The sequence below is a fragment of the Furipterus horrens genome, unplaced genomic scaffold (genome assembly GCF_987537825.1).
Source record: "Furipterus horrens unplaced genomic scaffold, mFurHor1.1.pri manual_scaffold_1, whole genome shotgun sequence".
NCBI classification, from domain to species: domain Eukaryota; kingdom Metazoa; phylum Chordata; class Mammalia; order Chiroptera; family Furipteridae; genus Furipterus; species Furipterus horrens.
In genome coordinates, this window is record NW_028327171.1 from 63,022,956 (window position 1) to 63,048,995 (window position 26,040).

The following is a 26,040-nucleotide window of genomic DNA, read 5'->3' on the forward strand; positions in this document are numbered from 1 at the left end:
CTTCAGAGATTCTATGGAAAGTTGAGGAAAGACCTAAAACTGGTTTTCCCTTATGCATTATAAAGACAGCAACTGGATGTTTTAATCTAGTCTTATCATATTAACTCCCACTTAACCCTCTATCCTGAGAGGCTTCCTTTTTTTTTTTTTAGCAAATGTGTTAATTTGCATTAAATGATCACAAAGGAAAGCCCTGTCCTTTGACAGAACCTGGTGATTTGCTTCGTGAAATAGAGAGATGATCATCTTAGTGTAAATGGAAACCCCTATCCCCTTAAACAGAAGACTTTGAAATAGCATGGAGTTGGACATGAGAAGCCCTTAGACATACCTGTTTGCACTGCAGGCTTGTTCCTAGTAGAGTTGCATATGTCATTTTATTTATTCCTCTTCGCCCAGAAGTGGAGGAAGATCACTGTTAGAATGAGTATCCTTTGACTTATTGTGGCCACACCATCGCAACATCAGAGATGGTAGCAGTCAGTCCACCTCTTCGGTGGGGCCAGCTGAAATTGGCATGATGAAACAATGAAACGGGCTCCCCCATGTGTCTGAAATGATTGGCAAGGGCTAACAGCTCTCAGTTCTGTGTACTGAGATATTTGAGCAAGACCTATGGCATTTTCTTCTTTTTCACTTAAGGCTCCTATAATTCTTCTTAAATAGTAGGTGAATATTTGAATAGATGCTGGAGAAATTACACTGAAAAATCCCAGCCTCTACAGTTAGAAAAGATGAATCATCATGTCCCCCAATTCAGGTTAAATTAATAATGTAATATAAATAAATCTAGTAAATTACAAAAGACAACATTCTGTGCAGGGTTGAAGAAATTTTAAGTACAGTGAAACTTCATGGTATGATTAGATCTAGAGCTTTCCCAAACATTTACCTGTCACATATAGGATTACCACTTAATGAAATAACATGCTCATAAAGCAGTGGTTTATTTCCAGAAAATTTTCCTATAACAGCTCCAAACCAGGGGTGCCTGAGCTAGATTTTGAAGTTGTAGAGAAGTTTCATTGTATTTTTAAAACCTTTTTAATGGGTTTATTTGGACAAAGATGTAATCAACCCCCTTTTTGCATTTTATAATGTACAGGTGTTAGGTTGCTTTTTACATGTGGAAAAGTTAGCCTGCATTTATTTTTAAATGCAGTCATTAAAACATCTTCATATTCCCCATCAATGAAAATTTTCAGTGTACACAAAATGTAAATCATAATCAAAACAGTTCAGTGCTTATTTTCTGTAGGCTTTAGTAAAATGTTTATAAACCAACCACAAAATGTTTATATATCAAAATGGCATATTTACATCAAGACTGCAAATTTGATCTTTCCCATTGTTTCTGTTGTCAGTGCCATGCTTGTAACGTTGATAGAAGGTGGATACTAGGCAACTGGTAATGAAAGAGAAAAGTCCATTTAATGAAGAATCAGGTACATTAGCCATTTGTTGTTTTATAGTGGACAGTTTCCTCTTAATGTTCATTGTTATTTGTTGGCAAAATAAAAGTGCCTTAAGTTAAAAGTCTGTTTTGAGATTTATTAAAGAAATCAGTATCAGTTCGTAATGCATTTATTTACAATTTTTTTTGCATGTCCATGATAAATTTAATATTGTAAATGTATTAAAATTCATTTACATGCCTATGGCTGCCTTTGATTAAACTTCTTCCAAAAAAATGAACTGTTCAGATGTTGATTCTGTTCAAAAGGCTTTATTTTATTTCATGTCCGATTACTTGCATGTAAGTTGTTGCAGAATCACTCCCAAGTGAATTCTTTGCTATGCATTTGTATATCCCAGAATCCGAGGTTTGAGGATTCTGAATGACTAGGGTGCCTGGAGGGTGAAAGAGCGCAATTCCTCTATTTGCCTTTGAGAGCAGGGAGTGGTCAGGCATCTCCCATGTGATTTCCGGCTTGGGGACTCCCAGAGCCACGCAGTGGAGCCGAATGGCTGTCCCTGTCTTTGTCAGGATGCTTCTGGGTGGGCGATTTGTAATTCGGGGAGGGTAGGCTACAACCATTACTGGAACGGTAATCAGTGCATGGCCAACGCTATTTTGAGCCTTACAGATATAGTTTCCTCTGTCATAAGCTGTTGCTTCTTTGATGACTAAGGTGCCATTTTTATGCAATATGTATTTTCCACTTATTTGAGGCCTCTCTATTATATGACCACCTGGTAGAGTCCATTTGATGTTTGGCTTAGGGCTTCCATCAGACACACAGTGCAATGATAGACTCTCCCCACTGATACAGTAAACTGTTCCTAATGTATTAGTAAGAATAACTGGCTTCTGCCCAATTTCTAATACAATTAATTTCTCAATATAGCCAACTTTATTTCTTGCCCCACACCGGTATTTTCCTGCATCATCCCGGGTTGTTTTATAAATGATAAAAGACCCATTGCTTGCTATTAGATACTGAGAGTTTTGTTGTCTATTGGGAAATCGTGTGCCATTTGGTAGAATCCAGATTATTTCAGGTGGTGGGTTTCCATCAACAGAGCAGTTCAGTGCTGTGGACTTTCCAAGCTGGGCTACTATTTTTTCATTAAATGGATTTCTGAATGTTGGTCTTCTCAGCATTTCCAACACTTCCAGCCGAACCACCAGCACACTCTCTCCTCCTTCATTCCGAGCCACACAGGTGAACTCAGCTGAATCTGAAAGCCTCACGTTTCTAATTTCCAAAGTGCCGTTTTTGTGGACTGTGATTCTGCTTCCATAGTATGGGGCTGTGAGGAAAATATTGTCTGGCATGATCCACATGATTTGAGGAGATGGTGTCCCTTCAGCTCTACAATCAAAGTGTTTTTTGGAATGCCTCACGGCCGTGGCTTTAATGACAGTTTTGTTTGTATACAGACCATTGATTAATGGAGGCCTGGACACAACTTCAACTTTGTACATTTTGGTGTCATCCCCACTGGGGTTTCGGGCCACGCACATGTACTCCCCAGAGTCAAGCAGTTCGACTTTGTTGATGGACAAAGACCCATTGGCATGAATTGTGTACCTATCTTTTGAGAATGAAATCATGTCATTGGAAGGCAGCAGCCAAAATAGTTTTGGTTTGGGTTCCCCAATGACCTCACAGTCCAGTACGACTGTGTCTCCAGCTTTGACTCTTACGTTGGCCTTATAACCCTGCTTGATCCGTGGGGCAGCCGTTATTACTGTTAGGTGAACCTTCATTTCATCCTTCCCTAGACTGTTCTGGGCATAGCAAGTATAATCTCCTTCCTCTGCTATCCCAACTTTGTTGAAATACAACGTCCCATTGTCAAAAAGAGTGTACCTCCTGCTATGCCAGCCGCTGTCATCAGCTTGCATTGCGTTGTTTATCATGGTTCCATCGGGCAAACTCCAAGATATCTTGGGCACTGGTGAGCCAGAAGCCTTGCAGTCAACTTGGAAGTCCTTCCCATGAAACACTTGCTTTTTAAAATGTTGCTTGTGATCAATTTTGGCAGGTTTCAGTTTTAGGCTAACGTGCATCAGTATAAGGTCATCCCCTATTTTGTTTCTTGCCACACACAAGTAGTCACCACCATCTTTTTCTGTTATTGATCCAATAAACAGGGATCCATTTGGGTAGACATGGATTCGGCTGCCCATTCTAAGGAGAGAAGAGACTGATTTGAGTGTGCAGCTATTAGCAAGGGGCAGGGGGTGCAGGAGTTGCCTTATTGACCTAGGGTTAGCTTTATAGACATTTTCTTAAATTGTTGCAATAAAATTAAAACCAGTACTAGTTTATTTACTGTCTTCTAAGCCATTTACTAAAAGATGAAATTATCTGAGTAGGTACAATTTAGTGCAAACAAGTAGTATTTCTAAGATGGACTTCAAATGTGTCTCCTTCACATGGTGAATTTTAAAAAAATTATAATGAGAGTGCTAGAAGTTTTGGAGTGCTAGACACATGACTTTCTTGACCATTTTACATACCAAATGATCCTTCTCTGTCAGTAAAGAAGAACTTTCATACTGGTTAGAAAAGATGCCAGGTTATACTTTGTAGGGAGATATTAGTAACACAATATTTAGAGTTATTTGGTTAAAAAGTAAGTTCTACTTCGTTACAAAGAGAAAATGCCAGTGTAAGGCTTATTAGAAGCTTGCCGTAGCATCTCTCCTTTGTGGATGGCTATAAAGTGACTCTGGTCCTCACTTTATTGTTGAACTGTGTTATTTTTCTCCCTGCAGCAACTACACAGCCTGCCCTTACCCTAGTGATATATCAGATGGCAGGTCTTTCCTGTGAAAACTGAATCTAGTTTTTCAAAAAGATCAGTGGAAATTGAGAAGGTACTAAAAACGTGATTAGAACGCCCATAGGTGAAAATCTATGTTTTTCTTCTAATTTTTTGGCATCATGAGCTAAGCAGGTAAGTGAAACTGGAGAGAAAAGTGTAGACAATTTCCCATAGCATAACTGCTAACCAAGTCAAACAGTCTCAAGTCAATTTTTGTTCTCCAGCAAACATATCATAAAAAGTGTGGGAAGTATTACAGTAGAACATTACTAAACATTTTTTTTTTAATTTTATTTTTCAAGTATGCAAGAGACTTTTCTGGTGTGTAAACCAAGGTAAAATCATAACAAATACTTTTAATACAGGGATGGAGACTGCCAGGAACTTTGCATTTACTTTTAAATCTTTCAATAGCTCCTCGCTATTCAGCTTAAAAACCTGATATTTAGAGCGGCTTCCTAACTAACTTCAGGTCACAGGGCTGGTTCTCAAACGCGGTCTTCTATAGCACGCTACACTGCCACCTGCTATCATTTTTGCCTAATCCTTCCGAAAAGTACTGATTCTCAAACTTGCATGCACTTTAAAATAAGTTGTGTAGTATAAAATAATGCTGATGTCTGGGTCTGGAATTTGTGACTTAAATGGCGTAGAATGTTGACTTGGTCTTTGGATTCCAAGTTTTCCAAATGATTCTCATGTGTAGCAAAGTCTGAGAGCCACTGCTCTAAAACCAGTTCTCAATACATTTCCTTCATCACCTGCATCAGAATTATGTGGAAACTTATTTCAGATGCATCCCCATGTGCCTTGGAATTTATTTAAATGCTTTAATTTCACAAAAGAGAACTGGCATTCAACATTAATGAAATGCTTATAATTATTTGAAGGCAAAAAAGGGAAATACTGAAATTACAATATTAAATGCAAAAACTGATAAAGCATTGAAAATATTTGATACCATAAATGGATTTGTATATTTAGTGAACTAGCATGTTTTTTCTAAACTTTACATCTCATAGCTCAGCAGTTTTTCATTTTAAATCTAAATTTAATTAACAGTTGGTCAAATAATTTTGATCCTTATTATTGGAAAACTTGAAAAGTAACATTTACTTTTGAATGAAAGACCACAAGTGAAATTCATTGATGATATTCAATACCAGTCTACAGTGTGGCACTAGAAAAATTATTCAATTGATCAGCAGGATTATAAATTCATATCTATTATGTTAAATTTGTCCTATATGATATTTTCTATTAACAAAAAGCAAATATGTAAAATATAATTATTCCCATCTTGTCATTCTAGAAAATCATGGCACAAAGTTATGCAAAAGGCAAAAATTAGTAACTCATAAGCTATAATTGTTACTTTTCAAAAATTAATTAAACTAAACTATACAGAAAACCAGATAAAAATAAGTGTTAATAAGCCTGTAACAGTGTATTAGAGAAAGTATATGAGGTCCTATCTGAGGTTCACATTGTGAAGGTGTTAATGCTGTGACTCAAAGTGCTTTGCAATTTTAAGATAGAAGCAATTAAGTACAGATTATACTAAAATTTAAAATGCTTAATAGGAGACTTTGACAAGCCAAATGATGGTGTCTCTCCAGAACCTTCCTTGAATTGAAACAATTCTTTGTTAATCAAGAGCTACGAATACATTTACACGGTTACCATTTTTAAGCTGTCAAAACTGAAAACAAATGAGATTTTTTTTTATTCTGCTCTTAATTATAGAAACTCAGTAAGAAGTTGGCCTTTTGAGTTAGACATGTAAGAAGCTTGGTTATATATCACATATTACTTTATATTAAACTCAAAAGAATTAGGTCTCTTTAGAGAGAGTTACCTTTATGTGCTGAATCTGGGCTCTCTAAAACTGTCCTCTAAACTTTGTCACTTTTCCACTGCAGAAGTTGTATAGCTAAGTAGATAAAGAAGATAATTTCAACACCAAGGTGTGCTTTACCTGTGCCACTGGTCAATGACAGCCTTGGACGGTAGCCTCCAGATTATTTTGGGTTTGGGTTCACCAATGGCTGAGCAATTCAGTAGTAATTTGTCCCCAAAATTCACCTCATTCCACGTCTGGGACGCAAATTCTATCCTGGGGATGGTCTCTTGTTCTTCCATTGTAAGAATTACCACCCTTCTGTCTGAGCCAGTGGAGCTGGTAGCAATGCACTCATAAGTACCTCTGTCTGAAGAGGCTACATTCCCTATATGCAGCGTCCCATTTGAAAATAAGAACAAATTGGAATCAATAAGCTGTAATGGTTTCACTTCAGTGCCATCAGAGAGTACCCAGTGAACACTGGGCTGAGGAGTCCCTTTCGCAGTACAGGGCAGCTGCAAACTTTCACCCCGAGTCCCTGCAATCACTTGCCTCTTCTGTTCTAGAATGACAGGTGGGGCCACGATGACTTGCATTTTAACCAGCACTGAATCCTGGCCAGCGGAGTTGCTGGCTGTGCATTTGTAAAAGCCCCTGTCATACACACTGAGATTGTGGATGATGAGCGTTCCATCAGATGTCACCAGCACCTGCCTGTTCCCTTTGGATGATTCTGAGACCACTGTTTGGTTTGCGAGGATCCAGGAAATCGTAGGCCTCGGCCTGCCTTCAGCTGTGCACTGCAATTTCACAGTGCTTCCGGAATGGACTATGATCTCTTTGGAATGTCTCTCCAGGATCCTGGGGGGATAGGAAACCACAGACAAGGTGACATGAAGGCGGTCTTTGCCAAATGGATTAGATGCTGAGCACAGGTACTGTCCACGGTCCTGAATGTCCACCCTCCGGATGGACAGGGTGCCATTGGGGAGCACCTGGAACCTGCTATTCTGTTTCCTTGTAGTCAAATCAAGTCCTGATAGAAGAAGGAAATGTATAGCCATAGGTTATCAAAGTTTAGATAGAAAACAAATTCAAGTGGAAAGCTATCTTTTTGTTAGGCTACTGAGAACAAATATATTTAAAATAAGGATACCTAGTCTTCACATTGCTGAAATTACTCGTGGAATTTTTCCATCCCTCTAGCTTTAATTTAAAAGCCTGATGCTTCAACAAAATGACAATTACCTTTTTTTTTTTTTTCCAAATTCCTTTGGATCTGCTTTCAAAGCATTTTTTAAAATGTTCTTAATTAACATATTTTTTAAAACCTTCTAATGAGCAAGAAAGCCATGCAGCAAATGTTAAATGAGGATAGTAAAGTTCATGTATCTTGGGGAAATTTGAAACTGGTGTTGATTCTTTGGATGTGTAACCCTGAAACATAACACAATCATTCCCTTGTTCCATAACTAAAGTAGACAAACTTTTAAGTACCTGATGAAACTCTGGTCCAGTGGATGGTGGGCAGGGGATTTCCCACAGCCTCACAGGGAAGAAAGGCATCTGAGTCAGCCGGGACAGTGAAACTCGCTGCGTTTCCTCCAACTATTCTGGGCCTTTCAAATATATTCCTTGACAAGGGAAGGAGTTCAGAAGGTGTTATTTTTTGAACCCGTGTCTTATCAAAGCCACTCTTCTTTGCAGTTTTCTGAATTTCCCAATTGGAAGCATGAGTGGTGTCCTCTGGCAAACCTGGAGCAGGCAGCCTGCTCATCCCTGGCTTTTTGCCTTTTTGAGCAACTTCCAGGTAGGACTGAGGCCAAAAGTGATTTTCTGACCAGAGAGGAGGAGTCAATTTAGGGTTCTGTGCTTCAGTTGTTATTAGTGCTGGTGTAGTAGTAGAATGTAACAGATTGGAGTAGATGAAGTAGGTGGTTCCCACTATGAACTTGGCATTTGAATGAGCCTTGGGAAACACGGCAACCTCTGCTGCTAATTGCTGTGGGCTAGCATTGTGCCTTGAGTGTTCATGTGGCTTGAACATGGGAGTTGTCGTGTTGTTAGTAACTGTACTTTGATTACCTGATGGAGGGGAAGTGGAGATTGGCGTTGGAGTGACCCTGCGGCCCAGGAGTGGTGGCGCCAGTGAGTGTCTAATGGTTGTATTCCTAGTTGTGGTCCTCTGCTGGAGTTTGCCGGACAAAGTGGTTTCCGAAACCGCTGTGCTCTTCAAAGTTTGAGTAGTTTCTTGGGGTGGTTCTTCAATTACATGTGTCCTATTAAGTGTTCTCGGGTAAAGATCAATTGTGCTTGAAATTCTTTCGGTGTTTTCTAAGGGGGGACGAGTGAAATCAGAGAAGCTGGGCTTGGCTGAAGTTTCTGCTGCGGTTGGAACAGGAAGCGTCACAGCAGGGTGTGTGGCGAAGCCAGAACTCTGGCTGGGAGAGATGTTTGGGTCATTTCTGCCCTCAGGCTCCTTTTTGCTTTGCACTTTTCCTGTCCTGGGTCTGCCTATTTGGGTTTTATTGATAATGGTAGACACAGGGGCAGTCGGAGTTGTTGTCAGGGTGGCTGTTTGCATTGATATGAGATTTGTACTGGATTCCTCGCTTGAGCTACTAGGAACTGTAGGGTAAATGGGTAGGAAGGGCAGCTCCTTCATTGTGGAGAGACTTCTGGCACTGTGCGTTTTGGTGGTATCATGGTGAATTGTAGCCAGTGTTACAGATGGACTTTGCATCACATTTGCTGAGTGCGCTATGAAGTGCAAGGGGGAAATCTCACCTGTGGGTAAAGCAGGAGATATTTTAGGAAGCATCGTAGCTGTGCTTTTTTGTGAACCAGATTTATGATGATTCTTTAACCTGCCTGTTTGGGTATGGTTATTTACAAAGATCTGCTGCCAGGGAATTTTCCTTCTTGGAAATCTCGTGATGGCCATAGTTGTAGGCATAGGTGGTTCGGTGGTGGGACCTGGAAGTAACGATACAATCTTTGAATCTCTTTTAATTTCATTAATGTTAGACACACTGGGGTAACTAATACTTGTTCTATGAACTTTTTCCATAGTTACAGATGTCGGAGCATGAGTCATGACTGTATCAGTTGGAATCACTTGGGTACTTTGAGCTCTGAAATACTTCATTGTGGGTGTTGTTTTCTCAATACCTACATTTGGTTTGTTATTAAATAATAATGGTGAACTGTAGACAAGAGTTGTAGACTCTGCTGTGACTCTGGCAATGTCAGCTTTGAGGAGGGTGATGGGGGAAGAACTTGGAAAAAACAAGGTTGCTCCCATGGTGGGGAACTTTGCTCTGAGAGAACAGGACGGGCACACTGCATTGAGTTCTGTGGCAGAAAACACAGTGGTGCTTCCTGCAGAAGAACCTCTGGATGTTGGCCTCACAAAGCTGTATCTATGCCCTGGGAAAACTGGAGTTCTATATGGGCTGATAATTCGTCCCCTTCCCCAAATTTTCCTCCGTCTGCCAAAGCGTCTGGACAGTGGGGTGTTAGTTGTACTATTTCTAGGCATCTGTAACTGAGAATGAGCAGCACTGGATAGGCCTGAAGGGAACCTTGAGGTGCTAAACTTTTGAGCCATGTGAGAATGGAAGTGATTGCTTCTGGGTTCACTGCCTCCTATTACAGGTGTCTGATGACCATTCATGACATCTCCTGATGCTAAGACTATATCAGCTTTGCTATCAACACTACTAAGCATTTTGGTCTTGACATCTTTGATCACCACCCCTACCGTCATTGGGGGTGCACTTTGCAAATGCTCTCTTCTCCTCCCCATGTTATCAGCATCCTGAAATTGAGTTGTTTTAGGTAGCAGAGGAAAGGCCGTGGATAAATTTTGGTTGTTTGTGTCTTGGATTTTGCTTGACATGGTTGGGTTTATGTTCTTTGACATGTCTGTTGTTTTACTAGTAGTTTGTAGTTTGAAATCTGTTGGGTTTTCAGGTGGTATGATGTGTGGACTGACAATTGGGGAGACTTCGGTACCAGTAGTTGCAGTTGCCACAAGGCTAACAGGTAATTTTTTGGAATCAGCAGACACTGTCCTCGCCAGAACATTGGGGACTTTAGTTGCCAGGACCATAAATTCCTCATCTGGGGGGAGCACGCCTGAAGAGTCTACTTCCTCACTGGGTATTTTCAGGATTTGGGTGGCCAATGGAGGTGGCTTTGCTGTGGTATTTTCTTGCTTCTGTGGCATAGTTTTCCTTTTAGCTTTCTCCAAAAGTGCCGCCCAGTGTCGCGGGTCAATTTTCCGAGCAGAGAGAGGGAACTGCCTTCTGTGTTCCCTAAAACGCTGGTTTGTTGAATTTCCACGCCACTGGTGTATCAGATCCCAAGAGCTGTGCTTCTTTCTTGTGCTCAAGGCTTGTTTTCCAGCCTCACTTCCCACTGAAGCAGATGTAAGGAACTGTACAACTGGTGGGGCCTTAGGGAGCACAGTGGGATTGGGCTCATCAAATCCAGATCCATCTGCTTCTGCATTATGCTCCACTGGGCTTGGCCCTTTTATTCTCACTGAAACTTGGTTAATCAAAAAGTCAACCCCTGATGGGTTTGCTGCAACACAACGATAATGACCCTGGTCATTTTCGGTGACCTGTAATATTCTCAGTGTGCCATTAAGAATCTGCTTCTCTCTTGAGGACTGATAGAGCACAGTGTTTCCTGGAAGAACCCAGCTAACAGAGGCATCTGGGATACCGGTGGAACGGCATGGAAGGTCAAGTGCTTCACCAATGAAAACAGTATGATGAGCCCCATTTTCGTGATAGGGTTCTATGTAGGGCTCTACCACAGTAATCCTATAGGTGAGAATATCTACATCAGCGTAATTGGTGCTTATGCAGTTGTAGATGCCTGTGTCAAAACTGTCAGCCATCTGGAGTTCCAGTTTTCCACTTTGGTCTATTAGGATTCGTCCATCCTCGCTAACATAAGGGGCTCTTACTTTACTCCCATCAGCTAGAAGCCACTCCAAATGTGGGGTGGGGTCTCCTTGGCCTGGGCATTCTAGGTCAATGGTCCCACCAACCAAAACAGTGTGTTCCAGCTTAATATTGTTATCCCTGGGAATCATGGTCCATTTGTGTCTCACTGGCCTTGTCTCTGACCTTGATAAAGTAACTTGAGCATCACTGGAGTACCGGATCTGCAATGTACCAAGTGTGGTGGCAGTTCTGTTCAGCTGCAATGAAATCTGGTTTTGCATTAACCAAGGAGGATCTGCTCTGAGATCAGCCTCTATGTTGGTAAAGATGTCTTCAGGCTTAGGAGCCACCTGTTTATACTGGTAGCAGCGTTGTGGTATCTCAGTGAGCAAGTGGCTCCTTTCTAGTGTCAGAGGAGAGTCACTGTACAAAGCCAGAATCTGCCACACTGGCTGAATGTGACTGTAATCTATGTTACACAGCAGAAATGTAGAAAATGATGTATTTAGCCTGATGTAATCATTGTCTTCAGTGAATGCTATGGGTGTGGTCCTTGAGGGCTTTTGGATACTGCAGATCATGTTAGCTTCATTTCCAGACTGGTCTGTCATATTCAAAATGAGGGAACCGAAGGGTGCCATGAAATTTTCGGGAGAGATGGACACAGAACTGCTGTCTTCCAGAATAGTCAGGTTCTTCAGTTTCAGAGCTGGATCGATGGCTGGCTTGACACACAGGAAAGCTGCAGCAGGGACTGTGGCTAAGGGCTTGCCTCTAGAGCTGCTGGGGTTCATGCACAGTGGGCACTGCTGAGAGCTGGACGGACTTCTGTCTTTTCTGCATTTTATTACATCTAGGAAAAATGACAGCTTAATTATTGCCAGTTCTGGTCTCTTCATGAATTAATGTTTGAACATTTTGAAGAAATAACTTGTACTAGAATTTGAAACAACATTTTGGAAATGTTAGTGTTTAATAGAAAGTTTCCCACGTTTTTTGTCTTTGGGCTGATTTCTAAAAACGTCCTATCTGTATATCCTGTCATAATATATTCATAGGCACAAAGATTTTGTCAGTCTTTTTATTTTTTATTTAGTTTTTCTATTACAGTTGAACCACTTTTCTCCCCATTGCCCCCCCCCCATTCTGCCCACCCCCTCTCCCACAGTCAGTCCCCACCCTGCTGTCCATGTCCATGGGTCATTCATACATGTTCCTTGACTAGACCCTTCCCTTACTTACCCCTGTCTCTCCCTCCCCCCTCAACCCTGGTCAATGTTAGTCTGCTCCTTGTTTACATGCCTCTGGTTCAATTTTGAGGAAAGTGTCCGACATATGTGTACTACTCAGAAAATATTAGTTGAACCAAGAGTTTCCTTGTCTGGGGAAACAAAATGACATACTTATGTTTGTCACTTCTATTAGCAGTAATTTAGTTCTGTTCATTTTAATGTTTTTAGTCATTGGACTTTATTATCCTTTACAAGATAACCTGTTTGATAAATTATCATTTACAAGTCCTTGGGTATCATTAAAAACTCAAGTTACTTTCCATTATCCAAAAGAACAATAACTGAATTACAAGATAGCATGACCTGGTCTAGCTTAGTCATAACAGCAATGGAGAGCAGATGGATGCAGGAGATAATGAAGCAGGTAGAACCAATCAGCAGAAGGTGAGGATCTGGCCGAACATGGAGGTGACTGAGTGGAAGAGTGAATGAAGGAAGACACACATGAGTTTGGTAATTGGATTGACTGAGGTAGGCATTGGAGGAGGATCAGGTGTAACATTGTACCCAAGCAATGGGGCAGCCCTTTAAAGGTCTGACATTTTGGTGAAATCTGAAGCCTGAAAGTCTTATAGGACTAGGAACAGCCTAAGCCTTTCCAAATCATAGAAGCCCCCTCTTTCAGGTATTCCCATATCACATACCTGGCCATTTAAAAAGACCACTCTGGTGAGCCTATTTAAAATGGCTGGTCACTGAAATACTTGGTAAGGGGCACAGAATTTTACTTTACATAAAATGCAGCCAGGGACTTAACATGCTGTTCCATGTAGTAGCCCCCCCTCATGCACTAGACAAGCTTTTAGAAGAAGACTATACTTCTTAGAAGATCGCATTTGCCAGAGTGGCTGGACAGTGCCACATCGCCTTCCCACATATGCACAAGTCCTCTCAAAAGCTTAAGAAAGTCCCTCTGACCAAGGGCTCAAAACCTTTCAGTACATAGTTTAGTGTGATAAGTCATGCCACGTAGATCTAGCTTCTCAGCTTTCTTCAGCAAAATTTAGATTCTAAACCTCTGAAGCATAGCTGGCCAGTCTGCAGACCTTTGAGCATGCATAAGGGACTCTTAATTCCCCACGTGCCAACTAGGTCTGCCCCCTTACCTACTTAGCAGTACCTGGGGCTCAGACCCTGCTAAAGCAGAGAATGTGGCAGACTTTGGGCTTAATTAGGACTTGTCACAGAATTAGGTGCACATCTTGGTATGCTTATTGCTAACATCCGGACTAGAGTTAGCAGACCCCAGCCAACAGGTATTTTGCTTCAGATGTAAATCTGATCATGTGACTTCCAGTCCCTCTATCATTCTAGGTTTCAGTCGCACAGAAATGCGTTCCATCCCCCAACCCTGCCATGTCCTAACTGGCTCTACTTCCCATACACTTGCTGCCTGACATGCCCTCTTCCATCACTGCCACACTGCTTACATCCTTCATGGCCCAACCAGAACAGCACTTCTTCCAGGTGGGCCCCCTGCTTTACGTTATGGTACCTCCCACTTCTCTTATCCTGCCCCTTATCACCCACTATTAGAATGACTTGTCTAGTTGTCTTTCTTCCTACAAGACTGTAAGCCCCATGCTTGTTAATCTATATGTCCCCAGGCCTGGCCAAAAGATGCTCAGGGAAGATTGTAGGAAGGCAGGGAGGGAGGGAGGCAGGCCTGATTCTAAGACCATAGCTTTTTATGAATTAAGATGTCTCACAATTGAAGGTATTTCTCAGTAGCAGCCAAATAGCTGGCAGTCTTGCTTGAAATACCACTGCCCACACACATCAAACACTGTCATTTATTTATAGTACTTTCTCTTCAATTGAGTTACATGCACTGTTGGTGCTACATATATTACATTTGCCACTTAAAATATATTTATTAAGATTACACTATGCTTTTGTATTAAAACAAGTTACCATGTATGCAGAATGGTATGGAAACAGAGCAAGCAGCAGGACATAAATTTAATATTTATAAAACAAATGTTTATCAGAAAAATGGCCACATCCATATTTTACAGAAAAGCAACCCCAGGAGTGTTTTGGAACCTAAGCTGAAGAACACAAATCAGTGAAGCTGTACTACATTTGACTACCAAGATCATGCCAAAGGACTGTCTATCACACACCAAGTAAGGCAACTGAAGGCACGGGAAACCGTCAGATCTCTTGGAATAGATGAAATGCATTTCAAAAAGGAAGTTGATGTGACTGATTCATGAGTGTTGTAGGATTATCATCAAGGCTACTCAGTCAAAAGGAGAACACTTGATTATTTAGACATGACTGAAAAATGTTAGCCATAATGGGTTTGCTTAATTATTTTTATATGTATTTATTCATATATATTTTATACACACACACAAATATATGCATGCAGTTTTGAGACATATTAAGATGATTGATGGGTAATAGACATTTGTATTCACCATCAAAATGGCTATGTAGTTGATAAAAGCTTAGTTTAACAAAAGTCATTGAGACCTACTCTGTTCTAGGCACATTCTAGGGGCTAAGGATAGATAAATTAGACTTAGGAAAGGCAACAGACATCTAATACGGATAAATGTAATAACATGTTGTCCATTCAAGAGCAGAAGTATGGGCACGCTGAAAGTGGTGAAGTGATTATTCTGACAGGGGTGGGGTGTGTGGAGGAGCACCAGGCTTCCCAGAAAGGTGAGTGCTGAGCAGAGTTTGCTGGCTGGCCGGGAGCCCATCAGGCAGGAAAGGAAGGAGGGTGTTTCAGGCAGGGAAGCAGCAGGTAGGAGGTGGTAAAACAGCGTTAGGTATGTCTGGGATGGAAGGGTGGCTGCAAATTGGAAATGAAGGAAATGAGGCTAAAGTTAGGCAGGGTGCACCCTGGGAGGACCTGGAGTGCTAGGCTAAGGAGCTCAGGCTCTGTTCCTTCGGTCAAGGTCAGCAAACATTTTATGTAAAAGGCCAGATGCTAAAGACTTTAGGTTTGGTGGAACGCAGTTCTCTGAACCAATGACTCAACTATACCACTGTAGCACCAAGGCAGCCATAGATATGTAAAACCTAGCATGACTGTGTTCCAATAAAACTATTTACAGAAGCTCGGTGAGGGCTAGATTTGGCACGTGGGCTATAGTAGACCAACTCCTTGACTCTAGGACATAAAATAATTGATGTTTTACAGTGGTATGTTCTACCTGATGAAATCATAGATTCTAACAAAATATATACTGCCTGATCTTATTACCTGAGCATGTAATTAGCAAAATGGCAAGTAGGTCTGACACTTTGTAGGAACTGAACACAGCATCATTATCTCTCTGGGTATACAGAGAATATGGGTGTCATCTTATTTCTTTGTTTTTTTTCACTGCTACATTTCTCAGGCAAGTTTTCTGTATTTGCTCACCATCTTCCCCCTATAATCCAGCTAACAATTACATGAAAACTCAGTAGCTCTTCCTCACTCATCATTCTCCTTTATCTCTCCATGACATTTGAAAGTACTGAGAACCCACGCCCCACGTCAATCCCTACTGCCTTTTAAACGTCTGTGAGGCTACATTCACATTCAGGTGTGGTCACCTCATAGTTCAATCTGCCATTCCCCAGGCATGAACCACCCTGAGCACCTCTTAGCCAGGTTACTATTTCTCCCCACTCTGCTCTACCCTGTCTACTGCTGACAGGTTGGTGATTCCTAAGAAGCATCTCAGTGAGAAATTGTTCAGAATCCTTCACTGTAACATCTTTCATTTTTTTAAGGATAAAATACAAACATTTCAGCCTAGCGTTCAACGCTTCCCTCAGTTGACTTCAAAACACTTTGCCAGGCTATGCTGACCCTATGCCAGGCAAACTGGGCTATTCATTGTCCTCTTCGTGAAGCTTATTCTATCTCCCTTTATGTACAAAGCTCCAAATATGTTTTAGAAAAAAAATATGGACTTTTGAGCTTCTACTTCTTGATTTTCTAGCTGTGTGACCTGGATGGGAAAGAAAATAATAAAACTTATTAAGTGCTTATTTTGTGTCATACATTTTGCTAAGCACTTTGTATGTTCCAATCATTATTATTCCTATATTACAGGTGAGAAAACTGAGGCATAAAGGGTCTGTCTACATGACTTGCCCAAGATACCTAACTTTTCTACACCTCAATTTCCTCATCTATAAATTGAGGAATATTGTGAGGATTAAATAGAAAACATCTAGCACAATGTCAAGCACAAACTGAGTGCATCATCTTCCTGCTTCTTTCTCTCTTCTTCCTTGCTTTCCTGTTGATGCATCTTTTATGCCCCAGCCCACTTTCTCTCCTTTTTAGTCAAGGCAGAGTAATTTTTACTGACTTTGAGCTCCTTTAGAATTAAATCTTCAATCTAAGTATTTGATGATTTTCATTCATAGCCTGATTGTCTAGCATGTTTAGCATGTTCACCTAAAAGATTCTAAACTCCTGGAAAGCAAAGATGGTGTCTATTGGCCTAATATACCTCAATGTTCAGTTAATGTTTTTTTAAATTAACTTTTGACTATTTGTATTGACTATGTACATATGCACATACATACATACATATATAATTGTATATATATACACACACACAATACATATTTATATATTTCAGGACAGTAACTTTAAACCCTTTTTACTTTTGTCAAGCTTCCAACCTTGACCCCTTCTACCACCTCCTTCAGTCGGCCCTCCCACAACTTCAGGAAGGAGGAAAAGCCATCAGTCATACATTGTCTTTTTCTCCTCCACCAGCCCTAGGAACTCACCCACCCCTGTACTCACCTCCGCTCCTCTTATCTCCTCCCTCCTCAGGAAAACCCCTTCAGCTATGGCTGGATTTCTTGTCCCCCCATCTTCTCAGGGGACTTGCTCTATCGATGATCTGTTTCTTCTGCAGTGTTGCTACTTTATCAACAATCTAATCACCTTGGACATGCTCAAGTCTCTCCGGCTTGATTGCACCTACCCATCTGGCTGTCACCTTCCTTCCTCACTTCAAGGCACACCTCTCTAAAGAATATACTGTGCCCCCAACCCCCACTCTGCCCCTCCCCACATGGCAGTCCAGTTCCCATCAATGTTTCCAAAGAAACCAACCATCCCCCTTTGGTGGCAAAATCAAGGGGTTCCTTTCATTGATTACCTTAAGGACTTAATTTAAATAATTAATCAGGTTTTAATAATTAACAGTGTAAGTGGTCATTTGCCCTTTTCCCCCATAAGAATGTAAACTCCATGAAATCAGGGACCTGAATCTCTCTTGTTCATTTTTGGATCCCTATGTTCTCTTATGATAACTACCTGTTGACTGAATGGATCTTGCATTCTTCATGGTAAATTCTACTTTCCCCATCAAAGGACATTTCATACTCTTGATTGCCTGTTTGCTTAACTGTAACCCACTAGAAGCGTGGTTAGAGCAGAGACAGTGCCCTTGTTATTTCCGTCACTGAGTACAGAAGCTTAAATAGAGCTCAAAAAATTGTGTATTGACTGATGACTGAAAAGACAATAAGAAGAGGGAAGGGTTTTTATGGTGTAGGGAACCATAACACACGCTCATTTCTTATTTTTTAATTTTGCCAAAAGCCAGGAGTGGTGATTGGATTGTTGACCTTTGAAACAATGAACGCTTAATTCATAAAAGAATGAAGAGAATTTGTTATCACTGAATTATTATTTACACTTCTTTTTTCCCCCTAAACTACCTCAGCCTTCTCACTTCCTGATAAAGCACCTCCAGGCAGGTTGCTACTACTATGTTAGGAGATAGAATAAACAGTATACATACCTGGCTTCTCCTGTATCCAGTCAGACAACCATTTTAAATGACAGTCACAGGTCCAGGGGTTCCCGTGAAGATAAAGGCTTTCCAGATCAGGCATATAGGAGATCATCTCTTGAGGGAGGGAGCTCAGGAAGTTATCGGACAAGTACAAGTACTTAATAAAAGATATTTTAAATATCTGGAGGTAGCGCAAAGAGACAAACGTATCTGGATGGAGCTTAGTGAGCCGGTTGCCTTCCAAGTGCACAAGTCGGAGAAAGGTGAGTCCATGAAAGACCTCTGGGTTTATAAATTCAATATTGTTGTGATCCATATGCAAACGTGTTAAGCTCCTGAGGCCATAAAAAGTATCCTTCTGAAGTTTTTCAACTTTGTTATAGCTCATTTTTAAGACCTAAGAATAAAAAAGAACATTTATTTTGTCAAAGGAATGATCACAATAGGGAAAAGCACAAATCAATGAAACATATGCTGAGATTAATATGATGCAGGGGATGTACCTTGTTTGAGTTAAGGTTCCTTACCTTTGATATATGTATTCAAGTATTTGCAGATGAAACATTATTCTATCATGGATTTGTTTCCAAACAATGCAATGAAATGGAGACAAGGGGAGCGAAGGTGCAGGTAAAACAATGTTATGTATTGAGGACTATTGAGGCGGGGTGATGCTGCATTAGGGCTCATTATTTTATGCTACTTTTGCATATAATTGAAAAATTTCATACTAAGTGTTTTTAAAGTATCTTGATATTTCAAGTAAATTTAAGATTTTTTGAGTTTGACTTTTTCATAAAAATATATTGATTTTAATTTCTCACATTTATAATGGTTTCATTGATATATGATTCACATGCCATAAACTTTACCTTTCTAAAATATACAACTCAGTGGCTTTTAATCTACCCACAGAGTTGTGCAACCATCTCCACTAATTTTAGGAAATTTTCATCACCCTAAAGTAAAAACTGATACTCATTAGAAGTCATTTCCCCCATTTTTTTTGCCCTAGAAAACCACTAATTTACTTTGTTTCTATGGATTTGCCTATTCTCATCATTTAAAATAAATGGGATCAAAAAAATAATAAATAAAATAAATGGGATCATGTCTAGCTTTTTTTCAATTAGCCTAATATTTTTAAGACCTATCCATGTTTAGCATGCATCAGCCCTTCATTTCTTTTTATTGCTGAGTAGTATTTAGTTGCATACATGTAACATATTTTGTTTATCTATTTATAAATTTGTGAACATTTGGGGTGTTTTTTCACTTTTGGTTATTATAAATAATATGATTTTAATTTATTTCAAACTAAAATTAAAATATTCGAGTAATTCAATAGTTGTGTGGGTATTCTTCAATTTCTTCTGCAGTTACTAGTTAAACAAAGAAATGCTAGTAACAATGGTTTCTCATAATTTTTCCTGATTTGACCTGTCATCTCTGTTGAGAGTGTGCTTTTCTGGAATGAAAATTCCCTAGTAATCAAAAAAAAAAAAAAGTTAACCTGGCAATATAGAAGAACTTTGCTTCTAATATTACCTGGGAGCACAATCTCGAAGTCAGTGGTCCTTGCCCTGACCAGCATGGCTCATTTGCTTTGAGCATCATCCCACAAAGCAAAAGGCCATAGGTTTGATTCCCAGTCAGGGCACGTACCTGATCTGTGTCCAACCAATCAGTGTTTCTCTCACACATTGATGTTTCTCTCCCTCCCTTTCTCCCCCCTTCCCCTCCTCCCTCCCTTCCCCTCTCTCTAAAAATAAAATAAGGTAAAATAAATCAAACTCAGTGGTCCTCAATATCTACTCAAAACTTGGTCGACAATATAAATGTGTGGAGAATTTCATGAAGAATGTGTATTCCATCTAGTCATCTGAACACATATATTCCAGATAAAGCCTGATTAAGCCAATGAACAGAATCTCATACTAGACTGAATTCTATGGCTTTATATGGCCCTGGTATGATGTCAAAAGACTCTGTGCACACAGGCATTTTATCTTTTATGAGGATATAACTGACTTTATTGCTCTGTATTTTCATCAGAAGCTTTGGGACACAGAAAGACTTTAAATCAGATGTGGTTGTACTTTTTCTGGACAGTAGTTTTATTACCTGGCTGGTTTGGCTCAGTGGATTGAGCGTCGGCCTGCGAGCTAAGTGTCGCTGGTTCGATCTTCCAGTCAGGGCACATCAGAGAAGGAAAACTCTGACTCCAAAAAACCTCCGCTGCCTTGCGGCATACCTCTTCAGGGGAAAGGCTAAGGGAGTAAACCCCGACAGAAAATCCGGAGCCGGAGTCCCTAAGGCGGTTTGACGTTGTAGTCAACACCGGCAACTCCTGCGGCGCAACTGAAGCCAAGCTGTATTGACTCCGTCTTTCCCTTGGACCCTTCAGCTGCGAAGAGAGGGGGGGTCTGCTGCATGGGCAACAGCAGACCCTCCATATCACCCTGCCCAGGCTCTGTAGCTTCAGCTTCACTGGAGAGGACACTCCAGCGTCATCGCAAGATGTCGATTCAACACGGGAGGAGACAGATACTGTGTCACTCCCGAGTTGGACTGCACAGCCATTCTCGGCGGTGCAGATAGACTCTTAAGAAGCTACACCATCGTCTCTCGAGACGGACGGCTGCCGACGACGAGTTTTATTAATTTTTAGTAAGTAAAAATTAATAAAAATCATGGATTGTGAGCTTCTTGAAAGCCTTAAGCCCTACTTTGTCCAGCAGACACACTACTCTATTTGTCTGCATTTCATTGTGCTCCCTTAGTTCTTATCCTAAAATTTGTTTTACCTTTTACTTTCTCACCTACTGGACTGATAAGTCTTTCCATGTTTGACACATTCTTGAAAGTGTCTACAACTTTTTAAAATTTTTTGAACACGGCAGGGTATAAATAAGTAAATAAGTAAAGTGAAACTGAAAAAGTATATTGCTATATAGAAAGCTAACTTCTAAGATAGCAGTCATTTTTAGGAACCACACACAGTTCACAGATGAACATGACTAGAAGCACCTTTTTAGGATGAAATTTTAAAGGATTAGTAATCACTCGTTTTAATTATTCTAATTTCCACATATGTTGCCTTTAAAAAGAAATGAGTTCTTTGACATTCTCCCTTGATGTCTATTTCTAATTTACAGAATGTTGATTTTGGGATGCGGTAGGAACAGGCCGTTTTGGGAGGGGTATCTTACCTCTTTAACCTGTCCCTTCCCTGCCAGGTCTCACCTGCAAGGCCTGCAAATCCGAGAAGGTCTTAGCTGGGATTGTGTGAATGCCGTTGCCGTGCAGCATTAGTAACTCCAACTTATTCAGGCCCGAAAAATCTGTTTCTGTAAGTCTGATCAAGCTATTGTACCTGAAATACAAATGGCATTCTAGGCACAAATTAAGCCTATCAAAGTTCAAATGTCAAAGCAAACACACACACACTCTCTCTCTCTCTCTCTCTCTCTCTCTCTCTCTCTCTCTCTCTCTCTCTCTCTCTGCCTCCCTTGGTTTACCTGTGCTCTAAGAAGATAATCCAATGCTTGAAATATCATTGAAATTCATCCTGTGCACAGAAGACCTACCCTCCACCCAGCCCTTGTAGTTTGGTTATAATCGCCTTATTCATATTCCTGGAACATGCCACATACCTTGCATTTTCACACCTTCAGGTGCATACTGTTCCTTCAGGTTGGAGTGCCATGACTCCACCCCCCTCTCTTTGTGAGCACTACTAAGACCCAGCCTATTCTTTTACCACCTGTCCCCCTTACTCTCTGAGGTGGAACTCATCATCATAAATTAGTCAAGAAACCTGGGCTCTGAAGCCAAATGGTTTGGCCATGATTATGAACTCAGGCACTTGGTGGTAAGTACTAGGAGTAACTCTGAATATAATCAGTAAACTTTCTGTGCCTCAGTTTTCTCATCTATAAAATGCAAAGAATAGGACCTACTCCAAAGGGGTTGTGAGAATTAAATGAATGAATACATGAAGAATGCTTAGCTGATTCCAGGACAGTAAGCACACAATTAATGATAACCATTATTATCAGTGATTGTTACTAAGTCCCTTTACTGTATTATGGTTCTTACTAAGTTGTATTGAATGTACATCTGTCTTCTCCATTTAACTATAGTTTCTAGGAGTGAATATAAGTCTCATTCATTGAATCTCCGGTACCACCCATTGTGTTTGGCACAAAGTAGGTGCTCACTAATGTCAAATAAATGATATTAAGTTCAAATACACATATGTTTACACAGTTTTTTTTTTAATGTAGTTTTAAAATCTAGTCACCTCTTGGTAGATTTCATTAGGTATACATTTTAAAAAGCTTTTTAAATAAGTCAGTTTGTATGGCAAAAAGCCCAACGGCCTTCAAAAAGAATTCAGCCCAATTTTTACACATATCTTTTACATATAGGAGGATACTCCTAGCTGTCATGTTATCTCTCACTGGTATATCATAATCCTAATTCTTAACAAGAGCTATTTTACTCTGCAGCACAAATGCAGTCAGAATAAAGCTTTTCAATAGTCATGGTCCTCCCCACCTACCAAGAGTGACTTCAGGTTCCAAAAGCACTTTCTCCTAATAAAAGTTTATGAGTTAAATTTTCTTATTGCGCTAACAAGCTTAAGATCCTCATGTGCTCATTTCAGAAGAGAAAGTTTATTACAAGTGTGGTTAATCTCCCAAAGTCATAAGTGTTTAGGGGACAGTCCCTTCTTGAGAAGGAGACAGGATGAAAGCCCACGCACCCTAAATTGATACGTTCCACATTGGGTGGGATGCTGTCTGGGATGGAGGTCAGGTACCGAAATGTGCAGTGCACCTCTGTAGGCACATAGCAGGCACAGCGGCGAGGGCAGGCGCTGCCCCTGGGGCTGGCCACCAGGCAGATCACAGTGAGGGACACCACCAAGCAGGTGATTCTTTTGCTTTTCACTTTCATTCTGGAAAAAAAAAAAAAAAATCACAACTTGGAGTTATAACTACGGTTTGAGCAAAGTCCCAGTACAGCCACACAGAGTATCTCTGCTGATCTTGAAGGCCTTCCTGAAGGGTCATAAGTGGCCAATTTTGTTTACAACTTTTATAGTAAAACTTACTCTGTACAAAGCCATAGTGTGTGCTGGCCTCACTTGGGGCTTTGTGATCATGTGGGGTATTTACTATTATGAAAATTCCTTCATAGCGTTTCACTTGTTCATAAAAAGCAGAAAACCCTCTTACTTAGGGAGTCATTAAAAGGAGAAAAGTAAGACAATAATAAAGATATTGTGACAACTGAAAAACATAAGGCTTAGTTTCTAGTTTATACACTAGTTCTTTTAGACTAACTTTAAAAAACTGGTTATAAAACTAATACATATGCATGATAGAAAATTTGGAAGCTATAAAGACATAGAAAAAAATTAAAATTATTTATAATCCCACCACCCAAATATAATCATTAAAAGTTTGCTGTATACCTTCCAGTCTTATATATATTGTATATGTTTCTATGTATATGTATGTGTATGAAGCTAAATTTTGTAACATTTTTTATCATTAAATGTATAACAGGGTGTGGCAAAAGTAAGCTTATAGTTGTGAGTATGTGAAATACAGTTTACTCTTCTATTATTTAATTATTGTATTATTTTCCATATGAACAACTGTAAACCTACTTTTGCCCTTTGTGTATTTGTGTTTTCATTTTATTAACCCTTCTTCAAAAACATTTTTATGACCTGTAATAATCCGCTGAAAGACTGAATAAATCCCTTTCCAATATGTCCTTAAACCCCTTGCTGAAAAAAGAAAAAAAGGGCATCCCGCACATTTCCCACCCAAACAATGACCATTACAACAGCAACTGCTGGGAGGGCCTGTGCCTCGCACTTGCGCTGCAGCGGCCACACCGACCCCTCGCAGGCATGATGCTGTCTGCTTCTGCTCTGCTTGGAATATCCCTCTGCCTGTCTCCCTGGTCCCTTCTCCTCATGCCAGCCATGGGGTGGGAGAGCATTAGCAGGGGAGAAATATGCTCAGCTTGTTGTTATCTGTAACCCACATGTGGGGCCAGCCCAGGAGTCCAAACCTTTCTCTTGAAATTCAGAACATACAGGATTGCAGTAAAAATCTTTATTATGCTTTTCTAAGAAATGTGACCTTTATAAGTTAAAATCTCAATATTTGATAAAATAGAATGATTTCTTCTGGATTCTGCCAGCAACCATCCTTCGACCATAAACTACGCTAGAAACAACATGGATGTTGAATTACTTGTATCCTCCTATAGATATAAAGATGATGGACTTATTATTAGAATGTAGCCCAAATTAAAATTTAATTTAAAATTAACCACACTGCCACTTTTGTGACTGTGACCATCCGATTATGAAAGTCTTAAATAACTGTGTCTTATGGGAGACAACATTTCCATCTTCTTTTCCTCAGAAGAGCATAGAAAGGAACAGCAGGCTACAGGTAATTCTCTTGTTCAGCTAGAAAACAGAAGTGAATGCGCCCACATAAGAACTATTTAAAAGAGAAAACCCTAAAGGAACATGAATAGTGGATCCACAAACTTCAACTGAAACCATATGTAATGAAACAGAAATTGACAATACCTGAGCTCTTTGCTGGTCTTGAATCCTCTCCTGACACAGGGAGGGACAGAAAGTCTTCCTAGGAAATGGAGAATTGCATCCAAACCTGAGTGAGGTTTGCTCCCAAAGTGAGCTAGTTGTGGCTTAGTCTTTCTGGCTTGCAGCTCAGGAGCAAAGCTGGGGAGAGAGACCTGGAGGCACTCCCACAACTTCAGAGGCTGTAACCGGTTCCTTTCCTATAGCTGTTGGTACAGAAACAAAAGACAAAGTGGAGGTTTTAAAATTTCCTTTCTCTTCCCTTAAAGCTGTCATTTAAATATAAGTATTTATATCACTCTATTTTACCCCCAGGTCCCAGGACTTTTGTCCTCCATTTGTTTTTTTTTTTGGTTTGTTTGTTTTCTGTGGTTTTTTTTTTTTTTTTTTTTTTTTTACCAATCTTCCATAGGTGAAGCAAGAAGGATCCCCACCTACTGATAAATCTTTACTTAAAGTGAGTCTCTTGCGAGGCATCAATCACTGAAAAAAGTGACTTTGTCCTATTTTTTTATCCCTTTTCCCCTCTCGGTGCTTCCTCCCACCCCCCTGACCCTCACCCTCCACCCCGCTGGGCAGCGCGCCCTCTGCGTTCCCACTCCAAGCCCCTCACAGGCCTGCCTGTCCCGTTCCCGGGAAGGGATGGCGGAGCCGCTCACCGCTGCCCAGGTGACCAATGGGCTCACGCCGCCCGCAGTGTCCACAGCTCAGCCCAGCCGCCCGGACTCGGGCTCGGGCTCGGGTCGCAGGGCTCTTCCCGGGCGGAGGGAAAGAAGGCGGGGCTGCAGTGGGGTGACGTTGACTTGGGTATCTGGGAACACCGCTGGGGCTCGCTGCACTGGGATGAGTAATAAGGGACCCTCAAGCTCTTGACTTCTCAAAGCGCGCCGGTCGCCCGTTTGCCTCTGCGGCTTTTCCGTCTCGATTTCCAATGCCCGGGATTACCTGCTGGTGGGCAGGGCAGTTTCAGGGGTGGCGCGTTTATACCCACGTTGTCCCCCTCCACCTGTTGACAGCAGTGTCATTTGGGTTAAAGGTTGCTTTAATCACCACCGACGGTCCTCAGCTCTGTGGCATCCCGAAGCTTTTTTATTGAACTTATTGGAGTGACATTGTTTCAGGTGTACAATTCTAAAACACATCACTGTATATCGTATTGTGTTTACCACTCCAAAGGAAGTCTCCTTCCATTGCTATTTATTCCCCTTTACCCTCCTCAACCCCCCCACCCCGTTTCCCTCTGCTA

General features: G+C 40.7%; 1 protein-coding gene across 1 annotated transcript; it reads right to left on the bottom strand.

The window, feature by feature from the left end:
- Positions 1–831: 831 nt before the first annotated feature.
- IGSF10 (immunoglobulin superfamily member 10) lies at positions 832–25,513 on the bottom strand. Its single transcript, XM_090275863.1, has 8 exons — positions 25,454–25,513; positions 24,780–25,000; positions 22,923–23,117; positions 21,398–21,527; positions 18,158–18,548; positions 7,619–11,935; positions 6,257–7,157; positions 832–3,638 (listed from the first exon to the last, which is right to left on the bottom strand). The coding sequence occupies exons 3-8, from the start codon at positions 23,114–23,116 to the stop codon at positions 1,727–1,729; spliced, it is 7,845 nt and encodes a 2,614-aa protein (XP_090131989.1). The 5' UTR covers position 23,117; positions 24,780–25,000; positions 25,454–25,513; the 3' UTR covers positions 832–1,726.
- Positions 25,514–26,040: the final 527 nt, after the last annotated feature.

What these genes read in the sequence shown, in the direction of transcription:
- IGSF10 (XM_090275863.1), bottom strand. Translation starts at nt 23,116, where the DNA reads ATGAAAGTGAAAAGCAAAAGAATCACCTGCTTGGTGGTGTCCCTCACT. An exon ending in GTGGAACGTATCAATTTAGG is followed by an intron (nt 21,528 to 22,922) that starts GTGCGTGGGCTT and finishes TTTGTATTTCAG; the next exon opens with GTACAATAGCTTGATCAGAC. An exon ending in GTCATTGACCAGTGGCACAG is followed by an intron (nt 3,639 to 6,256) that starts GTAAAGCACACC and finishes TTCTCTCCTTAG; the next exon opens with AATGGGCAGCCGAATCCATG.